This window comes from Scardinius erythrophthalmus (genome assembly GCF_964197995.2).
Source record: "Scardinius erythrophthalmus genome assembly, chromosome: 16".
Classification (NCBI taxonomy): Eukaryota; Metazoa; Chordata; class Actinopteri; order Cypriniformes; family Leuciscidae; genus Scardinius; species Scardinius erythrophthalmus.
In genome coordinates this window covers 1,928,083-1,951,772 of record NC_138236.1, presented here as the reverse complement: position 1 = coordinate 1,951,772, position 23,690 = coordinate 1,928,083, and the positions used below count along the sequence as shown (strand labels likewise).

Below are 23,690 nucleotides of genomic sequence, written 5' to 3'. Positions count from 1 at the left end.
TATTTTGTTTGTTTTCATTCAGTATCCATTTTAAAAAACTATCGTTATCAATATATTAATATTTAATATTAATATCTACATTTATTTAATTTAATAAGTGCAGTACATTTTCATGGTTTAGCTTTGTTTTTTGTTGTTTTTTTGTAATAAAAAATATTATTTTGTTTGTTTTCATTCAGTATCCATTTTAAAAAACTATCGTTATCAATATATTAATATTTAATATTAATATCTACATTTATTTAATTTAATAAGTGCAGTACATTTTTATGGTTTAGCTTTTGTTTTTTTTGCTGTTGTTTTTTATAATAAAAAATAGAATTTTGTTTTTTTCATTCAGTATCCATTTTAAAAACTATCGCTTATCATCCAATGGTTATCGTTATCGGTGAAATCCAGTATCGGACGACCTCTAGTAGATGTGGATTTAAAATAGACTAAGAATAAATCGTGAGATAATGTTGTTAAATATAACAGACGTAAAGTAATTGGAGTCACACTGCAGTGTTTTGTCCGTCTATCTTTCTCGTCAGGCTTCCGACGGTTTCTTTGAAACGTTCCTCTGAATAGCAACGGCCGCCTGTGCTCGTGTGATGAAGAAACAAAGGATTATCTGAAACTTCACTGTAATGCAGTCAGGGATCTGCCAAGGACACAGGTCATCATGTACCGGCCGTCTAATTGAATCGTACATCCCTATAGTGGCTAAAAGCGCAGCAGGGTCACTCGTCAGGACCAGATTATCTCTCAGTGCCAATAAAGAGGAGAACAGCTGCTTTACTTCTGACGGGTCGTGCTCAGAAAGCTTCAATCATGAGGATGTGGACGCTTTCCAAGAAGACACACACTTTCTAATGGCCTCGCCACGTGGTGATGTTGCCCAGACATAGATTATCATAGTGCACTTTATGTTTGGACCTGTCAAACACACATTGCATGCTTGCAGATTGTACAAAATGCTGCAGCAAGGTTGTTAATGAATGCTTGGGAAAACGGATCATGTTACTCCCTTGTTATCTTTTTTTTTAGGTCGGCTACCAATACATTTTAGGATACAGTATAAGATTCTGATAAATGTTTTTTTATTATTTTTTTTTATTGGAGAAATATAAAAAGTACAGATAGGCTTAACAAAATTTAAATCTGAAGATCCTCCGTCTTTTCCTTATGCATACAAAATCTAACAGGATATTATAGTTCCTTCTGCAGTTGTTAATTATATATATATACACACATTTGTACACACACGCATATATTCACTAACATGCCTATACATGTACATGCCACCTACACACAAACATATGCATATATTCCAACATACAGAAACTCTTAAAACAAAGCTACTAGAACCCTGATATATGTTTTTAAAGCACTTCACAGAATACTTAGCTGAGCTTATTAAGCCCTACAGTTCAGGCGTAAGACTAAAGCCCTATTCGGACGGGACTAGTTTAACATGGAGAGGTGGGGTAAAGTAATAATTACCAGAGCTTCTCTGTGATATTAGTCCTGTCCGAATGTGCATCTCAGTGATCATCACGGACAATGTCGGGAAAGATTACGCAGACTTTTCCCCTCAGTAAAAAGGTCTGGAAAAATTCCCTCAGGTAATACTGATCCCGTGCGAATAGACCCGCTGTAAATATGTACGTACATATTTCATAATTTCCTGTTTAAAAGTAGTTTTCCGTGTTTTTTTCAAGTATGGAGACGCTTGAAAAGCGTTCAGTTGCGTTCTAGTTGCTGGGACGAGTCTGTGGCAAAACTCAAGTGTTTCACACACACCATTCAGATCAGAAAGAATATCGACAGCACTTGTTAGAGGCACGAAACATCTTTTAGCGTTAGGTAAGTGCCTATTACCAACACAATCCAATCTGAAGTTAATACATCGTTCAACCGGACATAACTGTTTTATATATATAAATATAGGTTATATGTGTTTACACACGTGATATCAGGAAGCAGCGTAATACACACATGACGACAGGAGTGACAGCCGTGTGTAAATCGAGTACCTCTTTCACTTCTGCTAGTTTTACTGAGATTTCTTATCCTGTACGAATTGGTCATTAATATTACAGACGTCCTGTGGTAAAATTACATCACTCCATCTACCCTTGTAAAGTTAATCCCGTCCGAATAGGGCTTAAGATCATCAAACAAGTTTCTTCTAACCATTCCTCATGCACGTCTCAAATTGAAGTGTGATCGTGCTTTCTGACTCTTGATGTTTTTTACATCCGCTTAAAATCTTATCTGTACTCTTATCTGTGGCATTTTAGTACATTAGTACATGGATATTTTTATGTTTTGTATTGTTCTGTTGCTTTTTATTGCAGTGTACAGGACTTTGGAACTACGGTGGAAGCCTGTAAGGTGCTGTATAAATAAATTAATTAAATGAAATGAAACGACATGACAGATGCAGACAGGGAAGCTAACGGTATGCAAGTGTCAGATACAGTTTTTTACACAATTTTCCTCCCATAATCCAGGAAGAACCTCTAGATGTGGCCTTGCACAGGCAAACAACACTCGCATGTTCTGCAGAAAATGTAAAAAACTAGTTAGGTGACACTAAAGCCTCTTACAGTGCACACTTTATAGTAACTTGAGGCTGAGTATCGTGATCAATGGCACACTGGTGAAAGTTCATCAATGCATCTGAATCAAGTTGAATGAATCAAATTAGGACTTTTTAAAACACATTCAGAACAATTCATGATGGAATCACTCAATGGTTTGCAATATTTAATATAAAAATGGTAACACTTTAGTTTAGGGTCCAATTCTCACTAGTTGCTTTTTAACAAGTATATTATTGGCTGTTTATTAGGACTTATAAAGCACACATTAATGCCTTATTCTGTATGACCATATTCTATATCCCGATACCTAAACTTAACAACTACCTTATTAATTATTAATAAGCAGTAATTAAGAGTTTATTAAGGCAATAGTCATAGTTAATAGTGAGATTTGGACGCTAATTTAAATGTGACCTATAAAAACTAAAATACACTAGGCTACCATTCAAAAGTTTGGGCTCAGTAAGACTTTTTTTTTTTTTTTTAAGAAATTAATAATTTTATTCAGCAAGGATGCATTAAATTGATCAAAAGTGACAGTAAATGCATTTATAACGTTACAAAAGATTCTATTTCAAATAAATGCTGGTCTTTTGAACTTTCTATTCATCAAAAAAATCCTGAAAAAAACAATGCATCGCGGTTTCCACAAAAATATGAATAAATCCTCATATTAGAATGATTTCTGAAGGATCATGTGACACTGAAGACTGGAGTAATGATGCTGAACATTCAGCTTCGATCACAGGATATAAATTACACTTTACTATATATTCACATAGAAAACAGCTTTTTTAAATTATTATAATAATATTTCACAAAATTACTGTTTTTATTGTATTTTTAATCAAATAAATGCAGCCTTGGTGAGCAGAACCCAAACTTTTGAATGGAATTGTTTATCAGAAGAAAATATAAGCACTATAGAAAATTCCAAGCCTGGAAACCCAGTTAAAATTCCCTGATTTTCCATGAGTGTGTGTTGAATCAGTTTTTGGTTGTATCTGTGAGAGATAAAGCCAGAAGCCTGTTGCACATAGTTGCACAGCTGGAGCATCTGTCTCATCCGTCATGCCCACTGTCATTACATTACTAATGGCTGAAGAAATTGCAGTCTTGGTGGCAGACAAACCACTATAAGGAGGTATTTATAGAGCGAGGGAGCGGGAGGAGGACAACAGACGCCCCTTGTTCAACTGGTGCACAAACACTCACGCTTTTCCTCAAGATGAGCATATCGTTCAGCTAATTCATATGCATGTCGCTGGAAAATAAACAGTGCTCGATAGATTTCAGCAACAATACCAGACAAAAAAACGGTAACACTTTACAAAAAGGTTCATATATTAAACATTAATGTAGTAACTAACATGAACTAACCATGAGCGGTACATTTGTTCCTGTTTTTGTTAATCTTAGATAATAAATATCCAGATGTTCATTGTTTGTTGATGTTAGTTCACAGTGCATTAATTAATGTTAACAAATACAACCTTTGATTTTAATAACGTATTAATAAATGTTAAAATTCATAACTAAGATTAATAAGTGCTGAAGAAGTGTTGTTCATTCTTAGTTCAGGTTAACTAATGAACCTTATTGTAAAGTTTTACAGATTTACGCTACTATTATTATACTACTGTTAGTTCACAGTGCATTAACTAATGTTAACAATATTTTAATAAAGTATTAGTAAATGTTAAAATTAACATTAACAAAGATTAACAAATGCTGTATAAGTGCAGTTCATTATTAGTTCATGTTAATTAATGTAGTTAACTAATGTTAACTAACGAACCTTATTGTGAAGTGTTATTTAAGGCCTATGGTTAATGCTCCTAAAGTGCTGTTAATAAAATCAATAAGCTAATAAATAAGCCAATTTTTGACATGTTGACATGCAAAATTGGTTCTCATGTGGGTCTGTTGTGGTCCTTTGCTCCAGGGATCTTCCTGAAATGAAAGCTCGGAGACTTTAATGCCGTTCCTGCTCATCAAACTGCAAAACACGGCTATTCTCCGGGCAGTTTTCCCAGGAGTTTGAATTTACAATTTGTGATGGTGCATTATTCAAACATAAGCAAAAACAAAAACTGTTGGAACGCATTATCATGACCCATGAATACGGACCTGGTTTATTCATGGTTGCATCATTGCAACCCATCAAATCTGAGTCAACATGCATTCAAAAAGCCTTTGCATTTCACTACAGGACATACATACCATCATGCAAACCACAGAAAGTGTATTCTTTAGGGAGATTTCGGTGTAAATATTTTGGCTACTTTGCAATATTAAAATAAAACTGGTAACACTTTACGGTAACACTTTGTCATTGTTACATATGTTACATGTACTTACCATAGTAATAACAGTAAATTATGCATAATTACATCCAACTTACCCTCAACCAAACCCTAATCCTACCCTAACCCTACAGTAAGTACATGTAGTTGATTAATATTACTCAGTACTTAAATATATAATTACACTGTAACAATGACACCTTAAAATAAAGTGTAACCTACATTTCTTACTATATTAGTTAATCTTTGTTAAAGGGGTGGTATAATGGCCTTTTCACAAGATGTAAAATAAGTCTCTGATGTCCTCAGAGTGTGTGTGAAGTTTAAGCTTAAAATACCCCACAGATATTTTTATATAGCATGTTAAAATTGTCACTTTTTGAGAGTGAGCAAAAACGCACCGTTTTGTCCCTTTAAATGCAAATGAGCTGCTGCTCCCGGCACAGTGGGCGGAGCTTCAAGAGCTCGTGTTCTTTTACCTCACACACACATGCACTGAAAATTTCATAAACTTTTAGGCTTTTATGTTCAAACCGGAGTCAGACAATGATGGAGAGACTCGAGAAGAAGTGACAACATGTAGAAGCAACAGGACATTTCTGAATGATTAGTTGATGAATTTATGAAGCTGATGTGTAGTTATCTTCTAGTCATTGATTAGCATATTCTGTCATGATAATCTATAAATCGTGTTCCCGGGGGCGGGGTTTATGTAAATTTTAGGCTTGGTGATGTCACTAACCCGGGAGGAACGTGGTGTAGTCTCTACCAGCCGTTTGTTGTAGTCCTTATAAAACGATTTCTTTAAAAGCAAATATCTCCCTTTGAACTTTGAGCGTTGTAACTTTGCAGATGTTGTTTATGATCAAACAGCAACATTACACACTAACTAAAGTTAGAAAAGTCAAATCATAATCAACCACCCTTTTAATTTAAAAATCCAGCTGTTCATTGTTTGTTCATGTTAGTTCACAGTGCATTAACTAAATGTTTAAAAATACAACCTTTGATTTTAATAACGTATTAGTAAATGTTGGAATTAATATGAACTAAAATGAATAAATGCTGTAGAAGTATTGTTCATTCTCTAATGAACCTTATTGTAAAGTGTTGTCATAAAACCTTGCAATGTTAAAACTTGTCTTGGTTATTGCTGCTTTGAAACGATGTGTGTATAAATCTTTATGTAAATGCACTCACCATCTCATAAGCGGTGACCACTTTCTTCAGGACTTCGGGCAGCAGGCCCTGGGCCTCCATGATGGGGTACTGATCTCTGAGGTTAAACAGCAGAAGCGGGCTCGCGTCCGGCCCGCTGAGGCGCGGGGAGAGCGCTAGGATACACTGCTTCAGGTTAGCCACCGCGGACAGACCGCACAGCTCTTTAAACGGCACAATGGCATTCTGTGGAGGACATGGAGGTCAGAATGTGAAATGCTTTACAGCACAGGATCAAATCTTTCACCAAGTGTTGTGCTGCACGATTCATTGAAATAAAACAGAAACTGCAATAAGGCTGTGAATTAATTAAATAAATATGAATATGTGCTGCGAGTTTCAGAGTAAAGCATGGCTGTGAGTTTGGGTCACTTTAATGTACATTTGTAAACGCATCAAAATAAGTATTAGTATTGCAATTTTACAGTTGTAATGTCAAATAAAATGATTAAATGACTTATTTTTTTTTAATAAATTATTTTTCTTACTTTTTTTGTATTTAATTTTTTTTGTATTAATAATAATTATTATTATTATATAAATAAATAAATATTATTATTAATAATAATTATTATTATTTTATAATACATATTATTATATAAGTAATAATAAAATAGTTAGTATTATAAATATCATTATATAAATAATAATAATAATAATAATAAAGAGTATTATATAAATATTATTACAAATAATTATTATTTTTATTATAAATATAAACATAAATATTAATAATAATAATTATTACTATTATATAAATAATAATAATTACAATTTTAATTATTAGTATATCAATATAATAATACAAATAATAATAATATTTATATCATGGTCTGGGTGAATACTCGATTCTGATTGGCTGCAGGGTGTCCATTAAAAAGTGATAGAGGACACCTAGTAAAGGAGTTCTGGAGTAAAGGTGAAACTGACTGTTTACCGTTCGAAATTAATAAATAAATGCGCTGGCTACATCAGCTGTGAGTAACCATAGCAACAGGCAGTCAAAGTATCTGTACGGACTATAAATCGAGCGGACTATAAAGTTCTCCGGTTGCTAAATAAACCGTCAGGCGTAACCAGGGAAACCAAGTTATTGTTTGTAAAAACTTTAGATTTTGATTGTAAAACTAATTAAAATATAAACTAATGTTTTAAAAATGTGTTATTTGGCAAGTGACCATGGTATAAGTGGGTTAATGCCCTTTGAGGTGTCCATTGTCAGGTATTAATGGACTCCGCTGCGCGTCGGACAGTTCACGCCTTGCCGTCGTCCATTAATACCTGACAATGGACACCTCGTCGGGCATTAACCCTTACATAATATTATAATATATAATATTATTAATATTATAATAATATTAATATTATTATTATTATTATAGTTCATATAGAATTATTATAGTTCATATATATCCAATACAATATTCATCTAATCACAAAAATCATAAAAAAATGAAATATCCTTTTTTAATCAAAATCACAATTTTTATCAGAAAAATACCGTAGATTTTTCCACAATTCATGCAGCCCTTTTTCAAAATAGCTGTGATGGAGTACAAATTGTACAATACTGTCTGGCTGCACTTATGTTCGAAATAGAATACTAACATACTGTGCATATATCTATAAAATAAGATTATAAATATATATATATATATATATATATATATATATATATATATATATATATATATATATATATATATTTTTTTTTTTTTTTTTTTTTTTTTTTTTTTTAAGCCACATGACCTCATCAGGTTGCATATTTGAATCAGCAAGTGGTGTCTAGTTATAATCTCAGAAATAGATACATTATTATGCATGAACCCTTAACAGTCCAATCAAATATGGATTCAATAAAATAAAATAAAAATCATGGCTGATAATATCACTTACAGTACACTGAAAATGGAAAGTCGAGTGCACTGGATTGTGGGATATAGAATTCCTGTTCAATAGTGCACATCTGGTATAGTAGGTCATCTGGGTATTCTATGCATATTGCATGTCACACAGTATATTCTGTGCATGCACATACACTACACACGGCAGAAATAGGAAGAGTGTAGTATGATCTTTCGAACACACCCAGTGACCTAGTTGTAGGAGGTGACGAGAAAACAAAACCAATCTGATGCCAGCAAGGTGCCGACTTCCCCATAGTGAACGTCCACGAACAAGAAATTCAATAGGAAGTGGTTTTAGTGAGTGTGTGTTCTACAAAAGCACGGCTCTGAAAGTGGGAGGAACACGTCATTTTTCTTGTGAAAGCTCCTCTAGTGGGTTTTAAACACAAACAACAGCAATATTTAACAGGGGAACATTTACACAGTATAAATAGTGAATATAGCAGAAGCGCCTGGAATTGTTTCCACGAGAAGAATGCAATGTAAACAGAGCTGTTAAAATACCCGTAATGTACAGTGTGTTATGAATAGAATAGCGTGTGCTGAAATAAAGCAAACACCAAAAGCAGGAGACCTTGTGAATGCTGCTTCATCTATCCTCTGATTTAAAGCATTTAAAGGTAAAATAATTCAGGCAATAGGGATGGCGTTATATTAAATAACCATAACATACTCATTATGGTTTTTGCTGGCAATATAAAACTAAACAACAATTCAAACTGTTCATTTAAATGATTCTTGATTCAAAACTCTGATTCAACCATTTATTAGCATTATTATTCGAAAAGATAAAGTAATGTGAGGCACGTTTTAATATACAGTATATATCTATATATCTATATCTATATCAATATATATATTTATTAATATTTAAAAATTGAAGAACGCATTGGAATAGACTTGGGTAGACAAAAAGACTATAGGATAAACTTACTAATATGAACAATATAAAAGTGTTTAAAACACATATTTGTGGATTGGAATATAATCTATTTCACAACATAGTTAACAATTTATTATATACAGTATCTTAAACTATTTAGACGGAAGCTATTATAGCTAATAAAGTTTTAAATATGGATATTTTTCTTTCAAAAACCCAGAAGGCCTTTGTTAACCCCCTGGAGCCGTATGGATTATTTTTTTATGATGGATGGATGCATTTTTTGGGCTTCAAAATCTCGCCCCCCATTCACTCCCATTATAAAGCTTGGAAGAGCCAGGATATTTTTAAATATAACTCCGGTTGTATTCTTCTGAAAGAAGATAGACATATACAACTTGGATGGCTTGAGGGTGAGTAAATCATGGAATAATTTTTATTTTTGGGTGAACTATCCCTTTAATGGTTTATCACTTTCGAACAATAGGTGGCGCTGTGACCAAATTGATGTGGTGTGGTCAGAGTAAGGTGACAATGACAGATGCAAAGCTTGGTATCAATGTGCCAAAGTATTGCAGAGATACAGCCTCGGAGTCATTGTGGCATCATGCCTCGGTATACGAAAACGGTTTCGTCAATCGACACGAAAACTTTTTACTGACATGGTCTGATGATAATACGATTCGATTTTGGTGAAAATCAGACAAACAGTCTAGGAGGAGTTTGAAAAAGTAGGTTTTTAAAGAAAATCATAATGGCGGATAGGGCTGCACAATATTGTAGAAAATTGCGATATGCAATGCCTCATTAAATAATGCGATATTCAATAATGCTTAAAATGTGTAAAATAAACTTAAATTATCTTTAAAATATATTTAAAATTATATAACCTACATGCGTGTTTCAAATTCTTTTTGTGACAAGAAAACATCCCTAAACTTCTGACAGTGAACATCAGTGTTTTACTGTATATAAGAAGTGTTATTTTAACATCAGGGGTTCAGGAGTCAGGTTATCCTACATTAGATTAGGGTTATTTCACAACACAAACTGAATAATCAAATGTAAAAATAAAACACTGCTTAGTTTTTACTGAATGAATTAAATATATACTGATTGTTATTAAAGCTACAAAAGTTATTCAGCTGAGAGAAGTAAGTGATTTTCTCTTTGTCTTTTGTTCATAACCCTAGTTATTTCAAGCTGTTGCGATATGCATATCACGATATATACATTTGCGATATTTCGATATATTGTGCAGCCCTAATGGTGGACAGAAAGTTCGGCCGACTATAGCAAAGGCATCTCGGCATGACTCAAGGAATCTATTAAGACCAGATTCATCACAATAGGCCTTTATCGCATCACAACAGAACGCCGGAAGTAGCCGCGAAAAAGTTGCTGAAGCCGTACTGCGTCTTCCGGTTATTGCGTTCACCATGGCCGCCTGTTAATTATCACTGGACTACTCGCATCTCCCAAAAGTTTCTTTTTGTTTTTGTTTTCTTGATTCCATTTTAATGGTTTAATCAAATTGTTATAACCAATTATTTAAAATGTAATGATTTAAGCAAAACTTTCTTCAAAGGTTAAACCAAACTTTTATTTTGACGGGTTGCCGTGCCGTCTCTCTGTGTTTTATAATATGACGATAGTTTTTCTCAAATGAAGCTAAAATGCTGCTGAAGTGACTCTCAGAGCGGTTGTGTTGATGAAGTGCATTAATGTCCTCATATAGGCTGAAAACTTCGCAAGCGTTATGCGTGCCTCAGTGTGTGTGTGTGTGGTAAATGAAACTGCGCATCTGTGCCATTCATTCACAGAGACACGCAGAACATGCATGATTCCTATTTAAATAGTCTTTATGCGGTTTAATATTGACAGACACTGGTCTATATCGCGATTTTATTTAAATTTACTGACCTACTTTTTATCTAAAGGTAACTAAGTAACCACTGGAAGTGCGAGTACACTGCTTGGCGATTTCGAACATTCCGAAACCATAGACTGTAAAAAAATATGGACGTAGTGTCCGTGACGTCACCCGTAGGTTTCTGAAGACCGTTTTTGAAGCCTAAAGTGGGCATAGCCGACCGTCGCCATCTTGGCAGCGCGTCACTCCCGAATTTATTTATTTTTACAGTCAGACAATTAGCTGAGGTAAAAAACGTCTAATGATGACTAATGACCACAGCAGTGGGAATCCACCTGTCACTCAAAAGTGGACACCCTTAATTATGCAAAACTTTAAAGTGTAAGTTGCAGGTTAACCACCACAGTCAATTAATGTGTAAATTAAAGTGCTCTATATGTATATATTTAATTATTTCTGTCTTAAAATGCGTTAAAATAACATTTATTGGGGTTTCTTCAACGGTAGCGTGTTTTTTCAGTTACTGGGTGATGACGTCACAAGAGGAACTCGCAACCCATACTCTGCTAGATTCCTACTGTATTATGGCTATTTGGAGAACGACTGAGGATGTGGGAAACCATCAAATTCTTTATGGACCACAGCCCTACAATTTTTAACTGGTCAGGCGTGAGAGAGGGCAGCCATGGCACTCAAAGAGTTATTAATGCTTGGTGTGAGGAGAATTAGTGGAGGGTTGGCCAAGTGTCCTGGTGAGTAACGTTAGCTACGTTATAGTCTAGCCTGGTGCAAACTTAACCCGGATAATATAACGGAACAAGCCAGTCTTTTCAAAATATTGCCGTCATGTAGAATAGCAAGGAGGGACAACGACTGAACTGAATACATTATTTACTTACAGTAAGTCAGTCCAAATCAGAGCTGCAACGTTAGAGATGCACACACTGACTGCACAGGCATCAATAGCTAGTCTCATCGACGCCTCAAACGTCATGTAATACCCTTCCTCAATCCACGCGTTATCAATTTCTCACGATTTAATTAGCGATGTTTATTGTCAGAAAAGAAAAAGAGAGATCGATGTCCCCATCACTGTGTTTGTGTGGGCTATCAGCAGTGGAGAGTGTGTGCTGCCGTGAGGTGAACGCGTTTTGGAGTTTAGTGGAACAGCTCGAGCTGCGACCGGCTGATCTGACGGCCTGAACCCGTTTGTTTTGCGAATAGCTTATTCTCATTTCAGGCAGGATCACGGTCCCCTTAAAGTCAGCACACACGAGTATGTTTACAGTGGAGTTATTTTATCCATAATTTTTTTTTATCAAATAAAACATACAACCAACTTTTCTGCAGTTATGTAAGGCATCTATAGCTGCAAGCGTACGGTAACTCTACTAGTGAGTTCCTCATATGACGTCACGCCCCATCTAGTGGAAGGGAGCGGGAGCGGTTAAAACCACTGTTAAAAGTGCCAACTTTTCATATTATATCAGCATTTTGGTATAAAAAACAATGGTGGGCGGTTCTTATCTTTATGTTTAATAAACACATTGCATTATCTTCGTGAAAAATTTAACCTGCAACTTACACTTTAAGGCTTAATATAATGTAAACAGATGAGTTATAAAAAAATTCACCCCCCTCACAGCTGTCATGAAGGGAAAAATAAGCTATATCGACCAAAGCCACTTTTTGCTCCAGGCTGTAAACGTGTTTTTTTCTGCTGTAAAGTTGGGCATTTTAACATGGGGGAGATACAAATTTGACTCACTTATGCAGCCAGACTCTAGTGGCCAGTCGATGAATTGCCGCTGAATTCACTTCCGTGTTGGTTTCAAGAGAGAGACAGGGAGGTTGCCACTTGTCCGAAACCAGGAAATGAGATAAAGGCCTATTGAAGTTAGTAGGGCTAGTAGGGCTGCACGATTAATCGCAATTTCCATGTTATCTCACTTAAACCGATTTGGCCCTAACACAAAGCATCAACATAAAGAAGCTGCATTAAAATATTATTTAGATTATAACTGATCCTGGAATATGAGTCAAGGTCATTCTGACGAGATTGCTATATTTGCTTTCGCAAGGCAACAGACCAAAAACCAATGAAGGGGAAACAAATTGAAACACCATCTGCGGTATAATCTTAAAACGACGAGAAAAAAAAACTATTTCCTGACTTCAAAATATTCTCAGTGCTTTCCTGTTATAAGAAAGCACTCCTTTTATCCATGAGACGGCCTAATCTCTTCTTAAGGGGATAGAACTGACACATGCCTCAGGACATACTAACCCTGTGTTATGCAACATTTTCCACATTAAATATTAAAAAGGAATTTGGCTGATCTCCTACCTGTAGCCTATATATGAGTATATTTTCAGTTCTCATGGCTAAATAAGGGACTGCGGTTGATCTAAGCATTTTGTGCCAGTCTGACAAGTTGTGCAACATCGAGGAATTACAACTGATTAAAATCAGCTCTTTTGTTTTTTGTTTATCAGTGCCAGAGATTTCAGTTCAAATGCTCTTGGCCTTGTGAAGAGAAACGTCCTGTAAGCTGTGCTTCCTTCTCAGGGTCGACTTTCTGATGTGCACTACATTTGAGAAAACTTTCTCACGCTATGAAAAGAAGATGCGACAATGAATTAAGGTTGGAGAGTCTTGGCAAGCTTCAAAATAAACATTTGCTGAGTCGAGTCATTTGCATTCTTTGCAGACACTGAATGGGTGAATCTCACGAAACCTTCCCAGATCATATTGCACCTGAAAATCTAAAGAAAGAAATGACATCTTTCCTTAATCATCCTACAAACAAAACCCCAGCCCACCCAAATCTCATTACCATAACGCAGATGTTTTTTAAATACAGCAATGATTTTTTCCAAAAACATATTTCACTAAAATTAGAGGTATATAGGTAAAAATAATATACCTAAAGTCCTACAATAAAACCAAACCACAAAATGTCATTACCATACTGCAATATGATTTTATTTATATTGCATTACAGCAATGATGGTATGCTGCTTTAAATCAAAGAAAAGAAATGTATGTTTATGTATAACTTATTTTGCCATTATATTTAATATATATTTTTAAATATATTCAATTTATTTCCTCTTATTTTAGATTTTGGGATGAATGCAACAATATTCATCTAAGCATGTTACTTTTGTGTTTATTGTGTCTTTGCATTCATTTCCACCTTATTTTGCAACACTGAAGTAAGCGATTTTCTTTGAATGTCCGAGACTTCAGATCCATTAAAGGGGTGGTATAATGGCCTTTTCACAAGATGTAAAATAAGTCTCTGATGTCCCCAGAGAGTGTGTGTGAAGTTTTAGCTCAAAATACCCAGAGTGAGCAAAAATGCACCGTTTTTGTGTCTGTCCCTTTAAATGCAAATGAGCAGCTGCTCCCGGCACAGTGGGCGGAGCTTCAACAGCTTGTGTTCTGAAAATTTAAAAAACTTTTTTGTTTATGTTTAAATTTATGTAGCTGATGTGGAGTTAACTATCTTCTAATCATTGATTAGCATATTCTGTCTTGATAATCTATAAAGTGTGTTCCTGGGGGCGGGGTTTATGTAAATTTTAGGGTTAGTGATGTCACTAACCCGGAAGAAATGTGGTGTAGTCTCTACCAGCCGTTTGTTGTAGTCCTTAAAAAGCAATTTATTTAAAATAAAATATCTTCCTTTGCTTTGAACTTTGAGCGTCGTAACTTTGCAGATGTTGTTTATGCTCAAACAGCAACTTTACACACTAACTGAAGTTAAAAAAGTGAAATCATAATCAACCACCCCTTTAACGCCTATAGGAAGAATATTAGAAGAATAAAAAAAGTGCATTAAACGGTTAAACGACTTGAGCTACAAACCAGTGTGTTTATGATCATGATAATGAAATCAAAATAATATGTTAACAATTAAAAGTTTGCAATATAAAGCAGCATGACTGTTTTGGTTTAGGTAAAATAACTGAAAGTAAATGACAACGGAAGCCAGACACATTCAAGTTACAAATAGTCGGACCTGTTCTTTTTAATAATAAAATAAGGTGTACAGAGCCTTTCTGGCAGTCATTTGAAAACAAGTCAAAGCGTTATCTCACCTGCATGTTCTCTCTGAGATCAGTGGCCTCCTTTAGTGGCTGTGCAGCAGATTTAAAGACTTCATCTACAGCCTTGATAAGAAGTATCCTCATACTGGCGTATTCCCGACCCCGCTTACTCTTGCGGACTGAAAGCCCCCTTTTGTGAGGCTTACCCCCACCACGGCGGTTAGTAATGGCCACGTGGACGAAGAGCCAGGCGTGTGGAAGGACTTCGCCCGTCAGAGACTGGAGGGGAATGTGGCGGAAGCCTGGCTGAATGCATTCAAACGGGATTGTGTACTGACCGATAAACTCATCCCCAATGTAGTCGTCATCCAGAACGACAAAGCGCACCATTGCCAGCTCCGGAAGGTTAATCTGAAACTCGAAACTCTCATCAAAGATGGGGTTGTCGCCATTCTGGTGGACCGTTTTAGTCCTTTGCTCTGCACAATCCGCAGGGATGCCATGAATTTCAACGTAAACGTAGGGATCGACCACATCGCCTTTGGCGCCTGAGCCCTTGGGTTTGGGGAAATTTTGTCCACTAATGATCTTTATGTGAAGGAGCTGTGGAGACACTCCCGGAACTGAGTCTTTAGTATTGGCACTGAAATAAGACACCTGCTCCCTCATGATAGCTGGACGTAGAACGTAACCACAGTTGCCATTTTGTCTAAACCAGCCGATGTTGAGGTCCATCATGAGACCTGGTGTTTGATAGTTCATTGCTACTATTTGACAGCCACACTTCCAAAAGTCCTGCGGGTTCATGTTGCTGGAATCGATTCGCATTGGGCTTGGGTAAACCCTCGCTAGGAACTTCTTGTTGTAGTTAACGAAGTCACCGGGGTGGTCAGTAGCACAACGACTGGCGAAGACCTCATTGAATGAGCAGAGCTCCCAGTGCTTCTGGTTCTGGAAAGCAGTCTGAAAATCCTTAAAAGTAACAGACTTGCATAAGGTTACCATTTCGGAGAGATCCTTGGAAAGCTGGAAGTTTTTGGGTTGAACGACCGTCCGCTGTTCACTCCCCTCGTTGTTCATCCGTTGAGACATCTCTGCACCCTCGTCCTCATCCGTCACTTCGCCTTCGGAGCCGGTGCAGTTGCTCGCCAATTTCTTTCCTTTCAGAAGAATCTTTCCCTTTAAGTCCGAGGGGGACGGAAGGTAGCTGTCGTCAAGGTTGGGAGGATCCGAGTGAATTCTGTCTCCGAGTATTTTCTTCAGGTGCTGAAACATTACCTTCTGCTGCTTCAAGGAGCAGTGGTTCTCCAAGCACAGGATCAGAGGAAATTCCGAGGCCACAAAAGCATACTTGTTGATGATGTCAATGACGCTGCGAAAAACAATCTGTGAGGTCATTGTGTGGCCTGTGTAAATGAGCGGTTCGTTATCGGGCCCGTCCCACACATCAAGTTCCACGCTCCTGCAACCCATCTTTAGGGCACGGATGTAGCCGGTAATGTCTGAGGGACCCTTGAACTGGTCCTCAATCAAGTATGTATTGTGAGAAGAGTTTATGTAATAGTGGGATAGGGGTTGGTTCATGTCTTGGCATACTGTTTTTTGCTCTGGATCAAAGATGTGGCATTCCCCGGACATGAGGTACTTGGTAAATCCATCCAGGGAGAGCCATCCCTTGAGTTGCCCTTCCTTTGAGGGTTCATACTTCTGAATAACTTCCACACTGATGTCTTCGCTCACCTTCGCCATGCCTTGCTCAGCCTCTAAAAAGATCATCAGGTCCTTGGTGTCGAGGAACTCCTTGTTGCTTGAGAACTGCACCAGCAAAAAATAGATTTCTGGTCTCGTGCAAAGGTCGTGAAAGACTTCGATGAACTCCTCCTTGGTCACGTCAGAACCGGTTTTATCCCTCGCTTTGTGCAACTCTTTGAACTTCAGCTCGATCTTGACATTTTTCACTCCAGGACTTAAGTTCTTGATCAGCTGTACGGCTGAACAAAGACTAATGCATTTTCCCCCAATGATGTCCGCTTCGTCGAAGAGGCCACCCAGCCAGGACGCACGCATGTTGTCCTGACAGCTCTGAATCATATTAAGAGTGTGTTTTCCGTACGATATTAAGTACCTGAGTCCAGTCACCCATATATTTGCTACATCAGCTGAATTTGCCACTAAATCAAGCGATTCGTAGTTCTCCCCATAGATGATGGAGAATGCGCAGTCCTCGGATATCTGATCCGAAATTCCATTGGCCCTGAAGGTGTCTGTGTTCTTACCGGTACGCACTTCTTTAATTGATTTTATGTCAATCTTGGCTTTGTCTGACTCTTTTTTGGACGGCTCCCACCGCAGAGACTGCATGTCGGCGTCTAGGAGAAAGTAACGGTAGTAGACTCTGGAGTTGGAGCGCACCTTCCTCAGTTCAGACCCGTCCACCATGGAATTAATGCAGTCGCTTGCACTGCTGATCTTCTTCTCTGTTGGCATGCTACTGAACGACACCGTCTTTTTCCTTTCCTTGCACCGCCTGGAACCATCCTGGAAAATAAAGCAATTTATCATCAGTATGGAACTGCTCGAGATGAACACTTTCAGAAAACATGCTTAAAAGGACACATTTTGTTTTATTATGCATGACTTTATTTCACTTTCAGTGCCTGCCGTTTAAAGGTTTGGGATCGGTAAGATTTTTTGATGTTTTTAAAAGAAGTCTCTTCTGGTAACCAAGGCTGCAATTATTTGCTCAAAAATACAGTAAAAACAGTGAAATATTATTACAGTTTAAAATAGCTGTTTTCTATGTGAATATATAGTAACATTTAATTTATTTCTGTGATCAAAGCTTAATTTTCAGCATCTTTACTCCAGTTTTCAGTCACATGATCCTTCAGAAATCATTCTAATATGATGATTTGCTGCTAAAGAAACATTTATGATTATTATCAATTTTGAAAACAGTTGCTTATAAAACCAGTAATGTGCAATATAGTAAATAGGGTCATTATTGAGTACATGTTGAATTTAAAATATAAACTACTGAATAATAATAAATTAAATAATACAAACTAGAGTTTTCCTGTATTTTCACTGTTGTTGTGATAATGCATCACTGTGTTGTGACCAAAAAAACAAGAACATCAATGTGTCCTTTTCTTTTATACCACCCTGAGCCTAGAGGCAGGAAAATATTGAGCTACACCAGGCTTAATTAAGAAAATAATTGCATCCGTTTCACAAAGAAAGAGAGAGAAGTCTTCATTAGGGTATGTGTGGTATAAGAAAAATGCAATATAAATGTAAATGTTCTTAGCACTATTTCTATCACATATCACATATAAAAGATGCACCGGTCGACCGTAAAGTAGCGTTTATAAGCGTGGCGCTTCTTTCTTTACAGCCTTAACCAAGGACACCCTATATTGCTGCTGTTCTATAAGCGCCACCTACTGTCAGAGAATGAATTTGCATTTTATACAGTCCGTCTTGTATGTTTTATGTAGCATAATTTCATAAAGCCAAAATCAGACCACGCTGGTTTGTGTGTAGGTAGCATCTTCGTTTTGATCTTGATTAAAGTGCAGTGGTTGCCTCTAATTTCAAATGGCTACAGATATTTTTTTGTTTAAGCCCAGTTTGGCCTATAATAGAGCAAATAAACATCAAATTAATTTAACATCATTTAACAAAGAAGCTGTATTAGGATAAAAACTGCTTGCAGTGTTTAAATTACGTGTTTTTTTACTCTCAGATCTGATGATAACAAGCAGAATCACTCAAGGAAAGAGAAACAAGAAACTGACTTCCAGCCGCAGCCTTAGATAAAATCAACTGAAAAGACATTAAATCTCTCTTGTTACAAACCAGACAGACTTTATTTCTGTCATTTGTCTACAGCTCTTTTTGAGAATTTAGCAGATTTACATGTTGATGTTTTGTTGGAGTCTTCAATGTTGGTAATAAAAAACAAAGAGTTCTCAATTGTTTTTGTGTGCTATTTGCAGTTACTCATTTTAAATGGTTGACTTTTAAGGAATTAACCAATTCTTATTTGTTAAATTTAATTAATAATATTGCTTGTAACCTGTTGCCACATTTTTATTGAGTATATTTAGTGTATTATTTTTTACAGTGTATAATCTCTAAAAACAACATTATAAATCATTATTTATAAAACGGATAATTGCATTTAAATAAAAGTATTTTGAGTGTAAAAGTTCACAAAAAAAGTGCCAAATGCCTAAAAAGTGTTTTGAAAATCACCGGTTTCCAAAAGAATCATGAGCATGTGAATCTGTAAAACAAAAGCTGAGATGAAACACAATTGAGATGAAAAAAGAAGTGGCTTATCTTATGTAAAAGTACTGAATTCACTGGATTATCCACAAATAGGCATTCATGCATCACATGGTTATTTAAATGACTTCCATAATCTTTTTTTCCAGGTGAAAGACAGGATCAATGAGGAAAAATTAAGCTTTAATCTACTTTTGACTGGATCATGAATACTCGGCATTACATGAATGGAGTCAGATTCATTTAATAATAAATAAAAGAAAGAAAGAAAAATGTATAATGATATAGTTTACACATACAATGATATACGGTTACTTCACCCATCTTTAAGTGTGTGTAATGCTCAGAATAATATTAGGTTGAGCAGAAAGTGTAGCATTTGCTCCGGGGACCGTGAGACAGAAGATTCAACATTATATAACAGACTCATTCATTCATTTTAATTACAGACCTTTGAGCTGTATCTATTACAACATGAAATAACAATAAATAAGACTTCTTTGAGAGTTGTGTCGCTATGATCTGTTTTCACTATGGCAACACTTTCCAAATTCCAATAATTCAAGTAAAAAAAGCATTGTTTTCAATGCTTACACTAACTACATCAGTCCTAGCGGTGCTCTACCTGCTCCTAAACTTCAGTGGGTTTTTACCCATCAGCAAACACAGGCATTCCCTTTGTCCCATGGTAATCCCGGTCCCATGAGAGGTCAGGCCAAAATCTGCCCCGTCTCTCAATATGACGCGGCACTTAATGAGAGTAATGGCCCATCGTGCCAGTGTCAATGGCTTTGGTCCGCTGGAAATTTACTTTAGCTGGGTCAAAGGAAATGTGCCGTCCTGCTGGAAAGAACTGAGCTTTGGAGGTTAACCTATTTCTGGTTCTGCAGTGTGAACATAAAACATCAACGGGAAAATTAGCTTTCTAAAACCCTTTTCCAAACAATATGCAATATGTTTAAAACTATTGTAATCCTTTTATACATCATTTAAATGTATAACAATATCACTGTATCTTTATGTCTGTTAAATTGTGTTAAAGCCACAATTTTAAAAGCAAATTAAAATAAAAAATTATATATATATATATATAAACAGTAATACTATGAAATATTTTTACAATTTAAAAATAAGTTTTATATTTTAATATATTTTAAAATGTAATTTATTCCTGCGATCAAAGCTGAATTTTCAGCATCATTACTCCAGTCTTCAGTGTCACATGATCCTTCAGAAATCACTCTAATATGATCATTTGATGCTCAAGAAACATTTATGATTATTATCAATGTTGAAAACAGTTGTGCTGCTTCATATTTCAGTGGAAACTGTGATACATTTTTTAATTTGATACAATTTTAAACAGTGATACACTTTGTTTGTTTCTTTGATGAATAGAAATTCAAAAGAACAGCTTTTATTTGAAACAGAATCTTTTGTAACATTATAAATGTATTTAATGTCAATTCTGATCAATTTAATGCATCCTTGCTAAATGAATAGTATTAATTTCTTTAAAAAAATAATAATTGCACAGTATTAAACTGCACATTCAAAACACTATTCTTTTTCTATCTCGCATGCTTTCCTATTTCCTTAAGGAAATACAAATGTTTAAAGTGACAGGCATCAAACAGCTCTTCAAGCTGTTTACTGAGAAAGTGTGTGTAGTTGATTATCCGGCACAAGAGTGTGTTCTCTGCGAGACTTGCCGGGGTATTGTTGTGTAAGGGGCCGGAGGCCTGGAAAAACAGCGGTCAACTCTTGCATAATGCACATTCTTCAAGTCTCAAGCAGACTTTTCAAGAATTAGTCGAAACATTATCTTACGCTTTAACCTTCTCCGCTCACGCTGACACGTTCAGGAAATGACTTGCCTAGAAAAAATGATAATTTTTTAGACAGTGATAAAAATAACACACACGACAACACCGCGGACCACATCTACAACCGATACGAGCCTTTGGCAAGATCATTCGTGAGAAGCAGATCGCCATCTGAGGCTGGAGACGCTCGAGGTCTCGTCAGACGGAACTAAGAATATCTCACGCACTTTTATTTTTTGCCAATAACAAAAATATATGATTAAATGCTGCAGCCTAACACACATTTGAAATTTCAATGGGTTTTTGTCCTGTCTCATCAAGTTCAAGGTTTGGGGTCAGAAAGATGTTTTCTTCTGCTCACCAAGGCTGCATTTATTTGATCAAAAAAATACAGAAAACTGTGAAATATTAGTATAATTTAAAATAGCAGTTTTCTATGTGAATATATAGTAAAGTGTACTTTATTCCTGTGACCAAAGCTGAATGTTCAGCATCATTACTCCAGTCTTCAGTGTCACATGATCCTTCAGAAATCACTCTAATATGATGATTTGATGCTCAAGAAGCATTTATGATTATTATCAATGTTGAAAACAGTTGTACTGCTGATTCATATATTTAGGTGGTAAACATTTTTTTCCCAGGATTCTTTGATGAATGGAAAGCATTTATTTGAAATAGAATCATTTGTAACATTATAAATGTCACTTTTGAGAAAGTTAATGCAGCCTTGCTTCTTCTTATTAAACGTTCACTACAGGGGCAGTAAACAAACACTCAGAATAGGGCTGGGCGATATGGAGCAAAAAATATATCTCGATATATTTTGCTATATCTCGATATACGATATATATCTCGATATCTTTACAGGAAAAATAACCCCCCAAAAACTACTGCAAAAACAAATATGCCAAATACCACAGTCTTTTTTTATTGAAGTGCAAATAGGTAGGCTGTTCATGTAGGAACAAAGTGCTTCTGCAGCATAAAAAAAAAATCCCTGTATACAAAAATAACAATTTAACTGTAAAATAAAGGAAGAAATAATACATATTACCTGTATAGAAATATCATTACTAATTTTGGCAAATAAATAAAAAAAATGCCATATATCCCCCAAAAACTGCACAACTGTAGAGTAAAACATTAATTAAAAAAAAGTGATAAAAATGCATCTAAAAATTGACATGATTGTTACAAAATAACACTGTCTGGGGCCTCTGGGGAACTCAGAACAACTGCTAGCATAAAGTTTAAGGTAAAAATAACTGCCATTAAATTATAGTATCTGACTACTATGCAATTAGATAAACTGTTCATTCATTACATCACTTTACCTCTGTCTTTATCCACCTTTATCTTCTTCTCTTCTTTTCGGCACTGTATATAGCAGAATAGGTAACTTAGGCTAATGCTAATTTATAATGTGTCATGTAAATTCGGCCATCCGTCACAATCAGGAAACTTTCAACGTGTCTAGAGCTGGCGCGAGCTGCCAGGCCCGTTTCTAGGGGAGCATGTTAAGTGTGAGTGTTAAGCGCCCTCAAACAAAAGCAATGCGGCGAGAGGCGACGCTACACAAAAAAATACCAACAACAACTGATCGCGCGCGCACTGTTTCTGACGCACTTCAAGCACTCGCTGGGCGGGGAAAGATTGATGTGCCTGACCGGACTCGGGGGACTTGAATGAGACAACACGCGAGGGCGGGGGCGAGCACAGCACAGAGAAGGCAAACAAGCAAATTGGCGAAATCAGAATTAAATATAAACAATATATCGATATATACGATATGTCAAAATCCATATCGAGTTTAAAAAATATCTCGATATATCGTAAATATCGAGATATCGCCCACCCCTAACTCAGAATACATTACATATTATATTATATTATAGTAGACATTTTTGAAGGACTTTGAAGGACATGACATTTCCATGTCTGCGCTCTTTGACGTCACAGTTCAGGACAGCCACCACCAGTGAAAGATGTGGGACTTTGTGTGTTCCTCATCAGCCAATCAGTGTCGTCATGATGTCATTACTCCTGCGGCTCTAGAGTGGTTGGTCACATGACATTTGGTTTGCACAGAACTGTTCGACGGGCCTGTAAAACTCCCCTTTCCAAGCAGCACAGCGAGAGAAACCAGCAGAAACAAACAGGACTAATTTAATAAAGTTTAGTTTCAGATCTTGAAGGAAAATCCCCGGCTCATGTAGCCTTAGCTGAATCCTAATGCCAAACGTTCTCAGGAAAAGCCGAACCGCATGACTAAATATAATCTGCCTGATCTGAGACGAGGTCAGACATGCGTTGACCTTTAGGTGTGGCCGGGTTCTGTTCTGAAGTTGTGTCTTTGAGGCCAGGCGTCCTTCCCGAGGATTTCCTTACGGCGTATAAGGGACGCCCTCACATCCCAGCCCTAGAAAAACAATGCTGTAAAAAACCCCTCAGTGTCTGAACAGCCGCTTCATTATTTCCGTTAAAAAGTCTATTTCTGGCCAGTTACGTAATGACCGCCTTTTTCCAGGCCTGCTGGGATCAGGTCAGCCGTTTCATTGTTTTAATGCACACAGTTTGATTACGGTTCACATGAATGCCGACATTCCTCATCAAATCTCATTACTCTGATAAAGTCCCCCTGTAGTTAATAATTGTATCCCTTAAAACTCATCTTTAATCACCAAAGTGACATATTTAAATGTTTTTTTACTTGAAAAAAAGAGTCTTCATGTCT

General features: G+C 36.3%; 1 protein-coding gene across 1 annotated transcript in view; it reads right to left on the bottom strand.

Moving 5' to 3' along the window:
- Positions 1–23,690, bottom strand: part of plcl2 (phospholipase C like 2) — a 61,366-nt gene that overhangs the window by 20,153 nt on the left and 17,523 nt on the right. The window contains exons 2-3 of the mRNA XM_081389136.1: positions 14,886–17,372; positions 6,098–6,301 (exon numbers count right to left, since the gene is read on the bottom strand). Of these exons, the coding sequence (XP_081245262.1) occupies positions 6,098–6,301; positions 14,886–17,372 (2,691 nt within the window). The remainder of the gene's footprint in view (positions 1–6,097; positions 6,302–14,885; positions 17,373–23,690) is intronic.